The sequence below is a fragment of the Lepisosteus oculatus genome, chromosome 9 (genome assembly GCF_040954835.1).
Source record: "Lepisosteus oculatus isolate fLepOcu1 chromosome 9, fLepOcu1.hap2, whole genome shotgun sequence".
Taxonomy (NCBI): domain Eukaryota; kingdom Metazoa; phylum Chordata; class Actinopteri; order Semionotiformes; family Lepisosteidae; genus Lepisosteus; species Lepisosteus oculatus.
Genome location: NC_090704.1, coordinates 31,321,891 through 31,333,979, shown reverse-complemented (window position 1 = coordinate 31,333,979; position 12,089 = coordinate 31,321,891). Strand labels below are relative to the sequence as shown.

The window sequence follows — 12,089 nt, the reverse complement described above, 5'->3', positions numbered from 1 at the left end:
ATTAGCATGCCTTCTCTATACTTCAACAGCCACTGTGGATCACATTTTCTATACGTAAGGAGATGCTTTCATATTTCCCCCTGGCTTTTATCCCTTCCACAATGACTTCTCTACATTCTCTATCCTCAAATCACACTCGCCTCTCTGCTCCAGTTGTGACTGACCTAAGCCCTGATCAAACCTTTGATATCTCCAAGCTTTAAGTTTGAGACCTATTCTATAATGCCCTAGTATGATCACAATGTAGCAAATGAAACCTCTGTGAAACAATTATCTTCGTAATGTGGATCTGAAGAAGAGAAAATGATGACGTCAATATTTTATTGAATGGAAAGACTAGCTGTGTCAAATCAATCCTGTTGCCTTCCGTCACAGTTTACCATCACCTTTTCAAGACATTTTCTAACCTCATTTCAGTAACAGGGATGGAAATAAAGTTGGCAACAACCCCTGGTTTTGTAGGACAAGCAAGATCCCCGCCTCTTCTCTCCATGTTGTAGCACCAAGTCCACACAGCTCCACCCTGTCTGCTGACCTGCATCCCCTGTCCCCAGACTCTCACCTGCCCAGCCTTCATCGGCATCAGTGTCCAGGTTGTCCAGCTCCTTCAGGTCTGTGGCACTGATGATGGAGGGCCGGTCGGCATCCTGGGACCATGCCTGGCTGTGTGACTGAGGAGGGCGGCTAGCTGGTCTGGGGCCCCTGGCAACGCAGGAGGAAGGAGTATTAGATCCACAGATAACAATGGACACAAACAGAGTTGTGATCAAGACCCATGTCTTCTACTCCAATTCCTGTTCCCCTTTCAATCGAATCACATTTCACATTCAAACGTAAGCCTTGAAGTTAAAGGTACTAGGTCCTAGGAACCTTTAAAGACACTGAGAATCTGAACCAAGAAATGATTGAACACAAATTAGAAAAAAAAAGAATCTGACCCATAGCATCAAGATTTAAAGATGCCAGATCAAGCCTTGTGAAGTCATCCAGTATACTTGAATGAGCAAAGACACACTTCATTCCATTATTTTAAAGGAGAGGGAGGAGTGTTACAAGTGAATTCCCCCCGGGCATAGAAACAAGCAAAAAGGAAACACTGAGCATTGGGATCCGGAAGCCAATGGTGAACTTTATGACTGGAAACCCATCAAATGGAGGATCAAAACAATCGAGAGGGTGATGCGCCTTTAATCCCCTGAGGGTGTAAGAGCAACTGCAGTGATTTGTGAAGCACAGAGAGGACTTACTTTGCTCCATCTTGCTGTTGGACTGGGTATCTGTAAGCCCCTTGCACAGGCGGATATGACATCCGGGGATAAGCATGGAACATCTGGGGGAAGATACACATTATCAGAATGTTATTCCACGCTTACCCTTCGCTTGTAGATCCATAAACAGCATTCCACAAAATACATCGCTTTAATATAACTGTGTTACACAGTATATAAATGTAAGGGGGCTTAATATTTTAAGCAAATTTGATATTATCGATAACACCTCAACGTTTAAGAGTCAGTGGTGCCAAAACAGCGAGGTCAGAAATATTAGCATGCGCACAACAAGGCTAGATTGTTTTAACTCACAATGCAAATGAGGAGTCCCACAGGAAAGATGTAAAATACATTCTGAATAAAGAACATAAAAAACCACAGTAGGAAGGTCAAAACTGAAATATATGAAGTGCTGAAATGGAGCTGTCCGTGTGTTCCTGAGAATGTGTGGCTGATTCAACACTATTCAACCTGCGTTCATCTAATCTCCCACTAGCCTGGCAGCAGCTATTACCCCTAATCATTGCCTACTCCAGCAAAGCAAAACTTTTGCCATGTACTTAAGTGTTAACATATACAGTACACATACAGTACAAAACTAGCACTTCTGAACTGTTTTTGAAATTGATTAGTTCAAGTGCTGCCCTGCTACTCGAAGTCCTGACACAAGAGGTCCCATGATGTAATCTGATTGCTGGGAGATGATCAGCCTGCCTTGCAACAGATGCCACACTAGGTAAGCGAGAAAGACAGAACCGGCTAAAGGATCCAGGTCTAAAAAAGGCGGATATACTTTGCATCTTCTGAACTGTATCTTGTAGCATCTAAATAAATTCACATTTTCCTAAAGGTCCGCAGATTCAACCTTTTGGCCTGGCCAAAGCCCCAGAACATGATAATTATGATAAATAACGTGCATCATAATTATCGATTGTTCTATCTACTACAGCCCATACAGAAGGTTCAGGTCTAACCTACTCCAGCTCAGTACTCACATAGGATGGCATCAGGCCCCTGAACTGGGGATGGAACTGGGGGGCCACGCTAGCCTGAGGCTGCTGCCCACCGTTGAGCTTGTGCTGGGGGGCCGAGGGGGGCTGGGCAGAGGGGGGTGGGGCAGAGGGGGGCAGCCTCTCCCGGCCCTCCCGCTTGTCCCGCGGCTCGCTGGGGGGCTTGCTTGGATCGGGGGGCTCCGGGACGGGGGAGGGCGTGCTGCCGCCCACCCCCTCTTCCACGGCCTTGCTGTCCGTCTCTGAGGAGCTGGGTGCCGTGTTCAGATTCCTGCCACCACCCTCCCGCCAGCTGGCCACATCTGCAGGAAATCACAAGACAATTCTGCAGTAAGGGTACGGTCCCCGACCACAGCGTCACCCGTTTTAAACATCAGAATGAATACACTCAGAACGGAAACAAATTTTAAGATCTCAAAAATATGGTTATGGTTTCTTCAATGCAGTCCCTATTTTATAATACGCAGGTTCAACTGGAAGACTAAAACTGAAGAACAATTTCTGGTGTATTTTCAGACACCAACACTTGGAAACTGGTAACTTGCTACAAGATTAGCAGGATATTGGTGCTTAATGCAAGAAATTAATATAGCAAAAAAGAAGCACGTAGCTCATCACAGAGGTTCAATGTACAGGTTTGCCTCTGCTGCTCTGCTGAATCAGATTCCCTAGTAATATTCTAAAGAAGTCATTCTTTTACCACATCATAGGGGGACTTATTTTTAAGCCTAGGAATGTGTCCAATTGCTCTGCTCGGGACTGATTCAGTGGTACAATGTTCACATCCCTTAAAGGTATTGTGATTACTAGAATTGATTAGTTAATTTACTATGGTTGGCTGGGTTACTGAGAAAAACATGCTTTTTATCTCTACACTTAGGATTGTACAGTTGCCTTGATGCATCTGAGCTATATTTAATTTTAAGGAAATTTAACACATGTAGCGCTACAGGTGATGGCGGTTAAGTGTTTAGCATTGCCGTCTCACAGCGCTGGTGCCCTGGGTTCAGCTCCAGACCAGGGTTGCTATCTGCGTGGTGTTTCTATGTTTGTTCCCCATGTTCACATGGGTTTCCTCTGGGTGCTCCAGGTTCCTCCAACAGTCCAAGTTGAAGTTAAATAGCTTCTGGGAAAATCAGCCCTAGGTGTGAGTGTGTGCGTTTCTGTGCTCTTGCCCCAAGATGGACTTGTGTCCCATCCAGGGTATACCCTGCCTCGTGCCCATTGCTCGCTGAAATAGGCTCCAGCTTCCCCGAGACCCTGTATTGGAAGAATCAGTTAGAAAATGGATGGATGTAAAGCTATTGCACAAACAGTGGCACTCAGGACTAAAAGGTTAATGAATCTGAAGAGATCTATACTCAGAAACCCCTGTTGATTGCAAAATAACATTAGAACACTCCATCTGCAGCTTTTGTTGCACAACATCTTAGCTAAACAGTTGTGTGGGAGTGCATGATGCTGTCCCTTTGAGCATTTCCATCAGCCTGTAAGCACAAATCAGTTTTGTTCAAGTGTAAAAAGATACTAAAAACCACCTTTTCAGCTTTCAATATCTCATATAACCCCCATATATGGGGATTACGACAAAGATCTTCAGTTCGTATTATTCACATGAAGTAGTTTTCATTACTTATCTTTTAGAAGAACACAACCAGACCTCTGTTTCTGTTTTGCTCAACAGGTATGCTGCTTCTACACGGACACCACGCGTCATGAGAAGCCAGACTCGGGAGCTCCTTAGTCGAGGGCAGGGACCTCACAAGTCCACTAACTGTGGCGCCACTCACTCTGCGGTCTCAGGCTCGGTCCAGGTCCGTACGGCTCCTCCTCCTGGTCCCTCTCGGCCGCGGGTTTCTCAGGTTCTCCAGCTGCCTGCAGACTAGGGAACTCCTGCTGGAAGTGGCTGTTCACCCTGGGGGTCCCTGCAACACAAAGCAACAGCTCCCCTGAGCACAGGCTCTCCCTCCCATCCCCAACCACCTTTAGAACAATCTGAAGCTCTAGCTGTCTTCCTGTCGGCTGCAAATTAGTCAGAGGCAGATGGAAAACATGTGCATGTACGCAAGAGAAACTTACAAAGATTAACTGAATGAGAAGGAGTGAAAGAAAATAATGAATTATAAAGTCAAACAAACTTGAGTCTCATCACCACAGGATTCTCTCTAAACAAAGGACAGAAAGCGCCTTGTAAGTTTTCCATTACCTTGTAAAAAAAGGAAAAAATGTCTCGCGGGAAGTTCATTCAATGACTACCGGACAAAGTGCAATAAACATTTCTAGAATTAACCCAGCATGAAACAGGGAAGCAAGATAAAAAAAAACAGGGAACCAACTGCAGAGCAAACACTACATGTGCTAGTGCACAGCAGTATTTTTCAATTGATACAAAGACTCTTCTCTTGACTTGTGTCAGCACTCGATAAGCGTGTAAATCAAAGAAAGAAACCCAAACTGCCCATGGCTGTGGCACATGGCGCCAGCAACCCATCTGGTCTCATCCCGGCCTGTGTCGGGTACCCACAGATCCGGGGCGATCAGACGATTAGGAATGAAGCGGACCTACCGTCTCCCTGGCTGGGCTGCCTGTTACTGGCCCAGGACCGGCTGGCCCCTGCTGGTCCCTCCTGGGGTTGAGGAGCCCCTGGTTTGGGCTGCGGGGGAGGAGGAGGAGGTGGAGGAGGTGGAGGGGTCTCCTGTTGTCTGAAACGAACAGAAACGGCTTTAGCATCCCGTGTTTTAAAAGCATCCTTTTACAAGCATGGCAGGCGGAAGGGGGGCGTGGCAGGGCGTGCTGCCGTTCCTACAAGATGCTGGGTTCAATTCAGCGCTGGAAGAGCTTCTATGTGGAATTTGAGGTTTCCTCGAGGTTTACCAGTTTCCCCTAACCCCCTGAACAGAAACAGGTCAGATCTGCCCCCCTGGGTTTAGTATAAAGCAGCCAGGGGTTCGAACCCCACTGGCAGAATACAGCATGGGTGACAGGAACAGGCTGTATTCCAGGCACAGGTGTTACTACACTAAACATGACAAGAAGCACTCGGCAGATAACTTCAAAAGGGCATCTCAACATTTCAGAAGGATTACTAAGCCACTTTGACATCTTCACATAAGATCCCTGCTTACATCGGGCATGAGAATCAGTAGAGATAAAAATCAGTTAAAATTACCCAGCTGTGTTCTTTTACAGCTTTAAAAAGCCCAGCACAATTTAATACACCAAACGTAAGCAAAACTACACATCATAACAGTGGCCTGTTTTTTTTTTAAATCCCAAGGTTTTAACAGAATACACAAAACACAACAAAGACAACTGAGACCCGAGAGGAAAAACTGGCAGGAGACAAAGACACGAATCACTCTGTAAGGGAAGGACTCAGGACATGGTGCATGTTTCAATGATAAAATGACACTTTACTAAAACACCTCCTGATATGGCACAAAACAGGGTGTTTAGAGAACAGACTGGGTGCTCAGCAGGAGTCCTATGTCTCCGTAGCAACAGAAGACAAGATTGGGTGTGTGCACTCTAAATGTGCACTCAACTTCCATCTCAAATCTGTACATATCTCCTAGGAAGACTGTCAAAGTACAATCCCCTTAATGCATGACCTTTAAGGTTCCATTATAGCAGCCAGAAGAATCCTGGCACTTTAAATGGCATGATCTTGCAAAAATATTTTTAATTTCTCCCTGAGCACTTTTCTTAAAATACTACTACCTGATGGCGCTCTTGGCCAGCAGCAGCCTTGTCAAAGAAGTGTTTTTTTTGGCACTTCCTGGTAACTGACAGCAATGCAACTTATTACAAAAGGCAGCATGAACAACCAACTCGCATGCGGATTAAAACTAGATCCTTCACAGAACAGATGGACGAGATCAAATAATCTACAGCCAAAAAAGATGGGGATCATTTCTGAGGAATATTTTTCACAACTTTCAACACCTAGTGGATACTGGGATGTAATTAATAAGGAGAATGACCTTCTTCACTGCTGTTAAAAAGGTTTGAAACAAAGCTTTATAGGGAAGCGGCCATTCTAAATTGCTATTCTGATTATGAATTCAGGTAGGTTTTATACATCCAGATTTATTCTTATTTCAAGAAAAATGTTGTTTTTTCTTAACGCTCCAGTATCTACTGTAATGAAGCGTACCACCTCCAATATAAACAGTTTCATATGCATCCATCACGGTATGTCGGTAGGTCATACACCAGTAGGTGGAAAGTAGAAAGCTGAGCAAAGAACAAGCAGTTGTTAAGCGCAGGTTGAAAACCAGAAAAGGTAAAAAATGCAACACTTTGGAGCGCTCTTCAGGTGTGGACTTTGGTAGAATTATACCATTGCGTAAGTCTCAAGGTGTGGATATTTAAACAGGTGTAGAGAGCCTGCACGTCCCGTGGTCCCACCCGTGACAATGGCGGGACCTTCCCAGGGCAGCGGCGCCCAGCTCTTACCGCTCGTCGGCGGGCTGATCCTGCTTCGAGGCCCAGCCGCTGCCGTCCTTGGGGACGATGTTGACGTTCGGGTCGTTCCCCTTGTTCTCGGCTTTCAGGCTCGGCAGGTTGGCCGGGGGGGGCATGCGCCTGCTGACGGCAACCTTTCCCAAACTCTGGAGCCCATGCCTGGCGGCCACTGCGGGCGACGGCACAAGACACACTCAGGACGGCAACAACCGGCATGGGCTTCCACACACACACGCGCAGACACTCAACACTACACTCCCACACACACGCGCAGACACTCAACACTACACTCCCACACACACGCGCAGACACTCAACACTACACTCCCACACACACGCGCAGACACTCAACACTACACTCCCACACACACGCGCAGACACTCAACACTACACTCCCACACACACGCGCAGACACTCAACACTACACTCACACGGGCGCACAGCAGCCCACTGCGCACAAACCTAGGTGAACCCACAAATGAACACACTGTTAACTGTGGTCACACAAACTGCATACGCACGCACACACACTCACAACCTCACCAAGCAATCCATACGTTTGCAATTAGCTATTCAGGAAGCTCATACAAGCCCTCAAACTATAATACAGGGTTACAGAGGCACAGCCTCTACTGTCCAGTGGCACTGCTCTTACACACAGCCAGCACTCCTGAAACAGTACTGAAAGTGTACGAAGGGAGTTAAACCTGGCTCACCTGCAGTTTTCTGGGTCTCCAGCGACTTGCCTTTGTAGGTGTTGAAGAGGCTAAGGGTTGCGTACTTGGTCTTGCCATCCTTTGCCTTGGTGCTCTGCCCTGACTTCTCGGACATTTCGCTGGAAACTCATTGAGTCTGATACCCCGGCCTCTCCCCTCAGAACCAGCCCCCTGTCAGGGACGGACAAAGAGGCACAAAGTAAGCGCCAGGCCAGGGGCACCAGTCTGATTCCAGTACAGCCTCCCCACACTGTGCTACTAAAAAAGGGCAAATTTAGTTATCAATGCAAAAAGAGAGCAATGCATAACGAAACAGAACAGTTACATTAATCAACTAGTACATTACTGGCAAGTTTTCCAAGACACAAAGTGTTTTTGCAAGATACACTCAGCTAAAGAATTTCTTGTCTTCAGTGCAAGTACACTGATGAAATCAAAATATGGACAAGACAGCTCAATGAGCGCTACTATTCACTCCATTACGCAGACACCATTAAGCTGGGCAACTTACACAATGTACAAAGTTTTGTAAGTACTGGCGCACTTCTGACAGAATACTGATGCAATCAGCCACACCAAGCCAGAAGACCTCCCTGGGCACACCAGTGAAGACACTTCATCAGAAGAGAAAACACCAGGCATTCAGAAAACTACACACAGAACAAAAGAGCTGAAGCACTTAGGGCAAGTTCGCCCTCAGATGTTTTTCAGTGCTCAGCACAGTTTGTTTGGAGATGAATGCATGAAGAAACGATCAAGCGCTCACGAACGGCACCCAGGCTGCCTCAAACAGGCCATCAGGAATAGGAAGGCTTGGAGGCCAGAATAAAAGGTTTAAAGTAGACTTTACAGGTGACACTGCTCTCCAGTTCTCCCAGAACCAAGGCTAAGGTGCACCAGACCGCTGCAGCTTCCTAATGTAGCCTTAGTTTTTTTTTTTTAAGAGGTACATTTATACTTGGCAGTAGCTGAACAAGACACTAATGCAATATTTTTCAACAAGATGGAAATGCAGTGCACAACAAATGGATGAATATGAAATATGCTTAACAAAACTATGAACAACTCCCACTAAAATGAGACTGTCTAGTAATGACTGATTGAATTTTAAGAGTCATACTAACGGAAAATAGTGAAAATAAGGACAATTACTAATGTATCACTTTATCTAGAAATACAATATTATTCATGTAAAAATGTAAAGATCTGGTTTAAAAGGTACCAAATTCACCTGATCAGCACTGTGTGAATAAATGAACCCCCGATAGCATACTGACTCTCAGTGCGCATGCAGCTTAAGAGTGAAACATTAAAATTAAGAAGCAAACTATCCATCTATCTAGCCTGGCTGTCAAAACAAACTCCCCAGGCTCTTCTGAGAAAGAGCAGGGTACGATCCTAGCATTGAGAAGCTACTAACGCGCAAGCAGGCGTGGTCCTGAATCTGAATACGTGCTAAATAGCCTCCTCTCATTTGGTAACTGTTCTGATTTTCTCCTGTAGTAACGCGAATACTGGGGAGAGAAGAAGGAAAGCAAACAGTATTATAGCACAATGTTACAACCAGCATGGGGCACTGCAGCTTTAAAACACCATTGTTTGAATCAATGAAGCATGTCAGGTTGCTATGGCTACCGCTTATAAGAGTGCAAGAGTGACAGTGTCTGGGCTGGGAGTCTCCTGCAAAGCACATGGAGGCTATTCAATAATTCATAGCCTCGCCGCTGTCTGCCTGCCGGAGTGCTGCACTTCCCTCACTCCACACTTCGCTAAGACTGCCCTCTCTCACTGCTCTCCGAAGTGCAGACAGGTGGTCCAGCCGGCGGCGCAAGGCATCCTGCATGCTTCACCACCGACACGCTGCAGCAAACGATAACACAATTTTACTCCTGTTCAGTCATTATTGGGAGCTGGGGACTGAGCGCACAGATTTTTCTGGAGAGCATCAATCCCTCTTCCCCTGCGCTGAGCCGACAGCCACTGTCACTATGGCAAGATAAAGCGTGCTAGAACGAGCAGGGCAGTCAAGGACGCGTTCCCAGCTGAATCGCTGCAGTAAAAAAAAGGGAGGCATCGGTCCAGCCATGACAACACAAGCCAAGGAGGTCACAATCGCTAATGTCAAAAGGCCACACACACACACACACCTCTCCCCACCTTGCCAATGAGAAGAATTACTACATCCCTTTTCCTGACCTTCTGTGTGCTGGCCAGAACTAGGCCACTTCCAAAGTAGCATTACAATGTTTGCACTGAAAACTAATCAAAACAATCAAATGCACTAGCCCTCACTGTTTTGCAACAAAACAAAAAATTAAAAATAGTGTTGAGGCTCATGCGATAAGCGTCATATTCCACACGCTTAAGCTACAGTATAAAGCATTATACACCGATCATGGTCAATCCTGATTAACATGCCCCCAACCACATACCATAAGAAAAATCATTAGCAGAGCCGATGCACTGATTGCAGGTGCAAAAACCACTCGGTCTGCTGGGGCGGGGCACTCCAATTTCAACTGTGTTGACGAAGGGTATTAAAAGCAGCTCAAGGCCACTCTGGGAAACGGAGAGGAGACATCCTTCCCAGCCAGCACACCAGCGAGTCTCTGGGAGGGCGGGACGGGACAGTGGGGACACCAAGACAGAATATATCCCCCATCTGCCCAGCTCCAGTGTCTAACTCTCTACCTTCCTCGTGGTTTAGGCTTAGCTCACTTTCACCACTGAGCTGCCAGGCAGATGTGAAGACTGTACACCCCTACAGCCTGCAGGCAGGAGAGACCCCTGAACTCCAGCAGAGATGGAATCCGAGCCTTTCATGGGAAGTGCTGGAACCCACATCCAAGGTGCTGAGAAGAGGATAGACGTTCTACCCAGCTTTCATCGGCTTCATTTTCAGTGCACTGGACAGAAAGTCTTAAGGCTGGGGTTCACCAAGACCTGCATCTCAGATCTCAGCAACATGATAAAAACCACGGCAGTGGCATATAAGCATTTGGTCTTAAAGGCCTTATGCCCACTTAACCAAATAATTCCTTCTTTCTCCCACAAAAAAAAAGACAAAAAAAAGTTCTACTTTCATGGGATTTTCAGATCTTGCAAACCTATGGGCTAAAACACAACTTTAAATGTTTCAACATATCATACATGGCACAAGCTCTACCAGCCAAGCGACACCACTGCATCTTGTACTCTCATCTTGGAAGCGATGAAGTTGGACAGACAGTAAGTGTCCGGAGCCTCTCGAAGGATACTACTTAAAACATACATGCAAGACGAATGCATTTGTGTCATACGAGGTGGATTCAAAATACACTCCAAAACTCAGCATCTTGAGGCAACAAGGTTCTAACCCAGAGCCTCCCACTGCAAATAAGTGCAATATATTTAACTAGGTTCTGGTCAAAGCTCTAGACATAAAACAATCTTCCCACTGTGCTTGAGCCCCTTCGTTTCAAATTCTACTTCAGGCACTGAAACACACATACTCCCACACCTAGGAATACATTCTGAGCTGAAATTCTAAGATCTTCACTTAGAATTGAGTGTGCTATATGACGTGAGGATCACAGTCTTCCCCACTGCTAAAAGACTCCTATTCTACCCGTACATTATCATCAAAAGCTCCACCAGCTCTGAGCATTCAGGGACTGAACTCAAAACCCTGTGGCTGCTCTTCAGCGACTCGCACCTCTTAATCTGATAAATGCCACGGGAGTCTAAAATAAAATCTTCTAGATTAGAATAAGGATCAAAATGAGTTCAAGTTACTGCAAAACCTAAGGCTTCCCATGTCATCTATTAGTCCGTAAAAAGGCAGCACAGAACTACTCCCATTGGTCATTTACCATGTTGCCTGCAAAAAACCAGTTTGAAAAGAAACAATTTACCAGTCCGTTGGAGCCTAGACCTCAAACTATTATAGAAGACCCATTTCCTTCTACGATAAGGACATGCCTATTCTTGGGTCTAAAAAAAACAAGAACTAAAAAATAGCTTCTTGCACACTCCATGAGTTTGTGAAGATGTCAAGGCAAGAGAAGAGGGCGAACGGACCCCAGCAGGTGCGATGCTCAATGGCGAAATGTCAAGGGGACGCACAGCCCGTGAGCTCCCCGCGCTTGGCTCCTGGGCTCAGCGCCGGGCCAGGTGGCTCTTTGCTACACGCCCATGCCGTCTGAGCAGCAGACTCCACGCCCCTGTCTGTCGCTCAGGTGGAGCGAGAAGCCCTTCTCTCGCCGTCCGCTCTGACCACGGCTTTCAGGCCAGGGTTTACAGCCGTCACCCCGACATCGGTGCAATGCCGCTCCATGTGTGTGGCGCAAAAAAATAACAGGAAAAGGGGGCGAACGGGACAGATCGACAACCCCACCTCCCCCTCAGACAGAATCAATGGCAGTCTGGCTGGCGGAAATGGACGAAATAATACATTACTGCAGCCTTTTATTATCACAAAGGGCCGTAACGACCGACCGCGTCGTGAGTCACACAGACTGTCCTTCCGGGCAGCACCAGCTAGACAGCGGCATTACGGAACAAGACGGGGGAGGCAGGGATAGTGAAAGTATCTAAGCAACAGAAACCGAAGACTTTCGCCCGTGGCCTGATTGCACCGAAAATCA

At 46.5% G+C, this 12,089-nt stretch overlaps 1 protein-coding gene across 16 annotated transcripts in view; it reads right to left on the bottom strand.

Moving 5' to 3' along the window:
* prrc2c (proline-rich coiled-coil 2C) overlaps positions 1-12,089 on the bottom strand; it is a 36,216-nt gene that overhangs the window by 23,154 nt on the left and 973 nt on the right. For 14 of the 16 annotated variants that reach the window (XM_069194382.1, XM_069194380.1, XM_069194393.1 and 11 more), the window contains exons 2-8: positions 7,465-7,635; positions 6,741-6,918; positions 4,848-4,984; positions 4,072-4,206; positions 2,267-2,583; positions 1,248-1,330; positions 563-702 (exon numbers count right to left, since the gene is read on the bottom strand). In XM_069194382.1, the coding sequence (XP_069050483.1) occupies positions 563-702; positions 1,248-1,330; positions 2,267-2,583; positions 4,072-4,206; positions 4,848-4,984; positions 6,741-6,918; positions 7,465-7,579 (1,105 nt within the window). In that variant the 5' untranslated portion in view covers positions 7,580-7,635. Of the gene's footprint in view, positions 1-562; positions 703-1,247; positions 1,331-2,266; positions 2,584-4,071; positions 4,207-4,847; positions 4,985-6,740; positions 6,919-7,464; positions 7,636-7,975; positions 8,043-11,523; positions 11,870-12,089 lie in introns of those variants that run through there. The other 2 variants (XM_069194381.1, XM_069194383.1) reach the window with 2 other exon arrangements.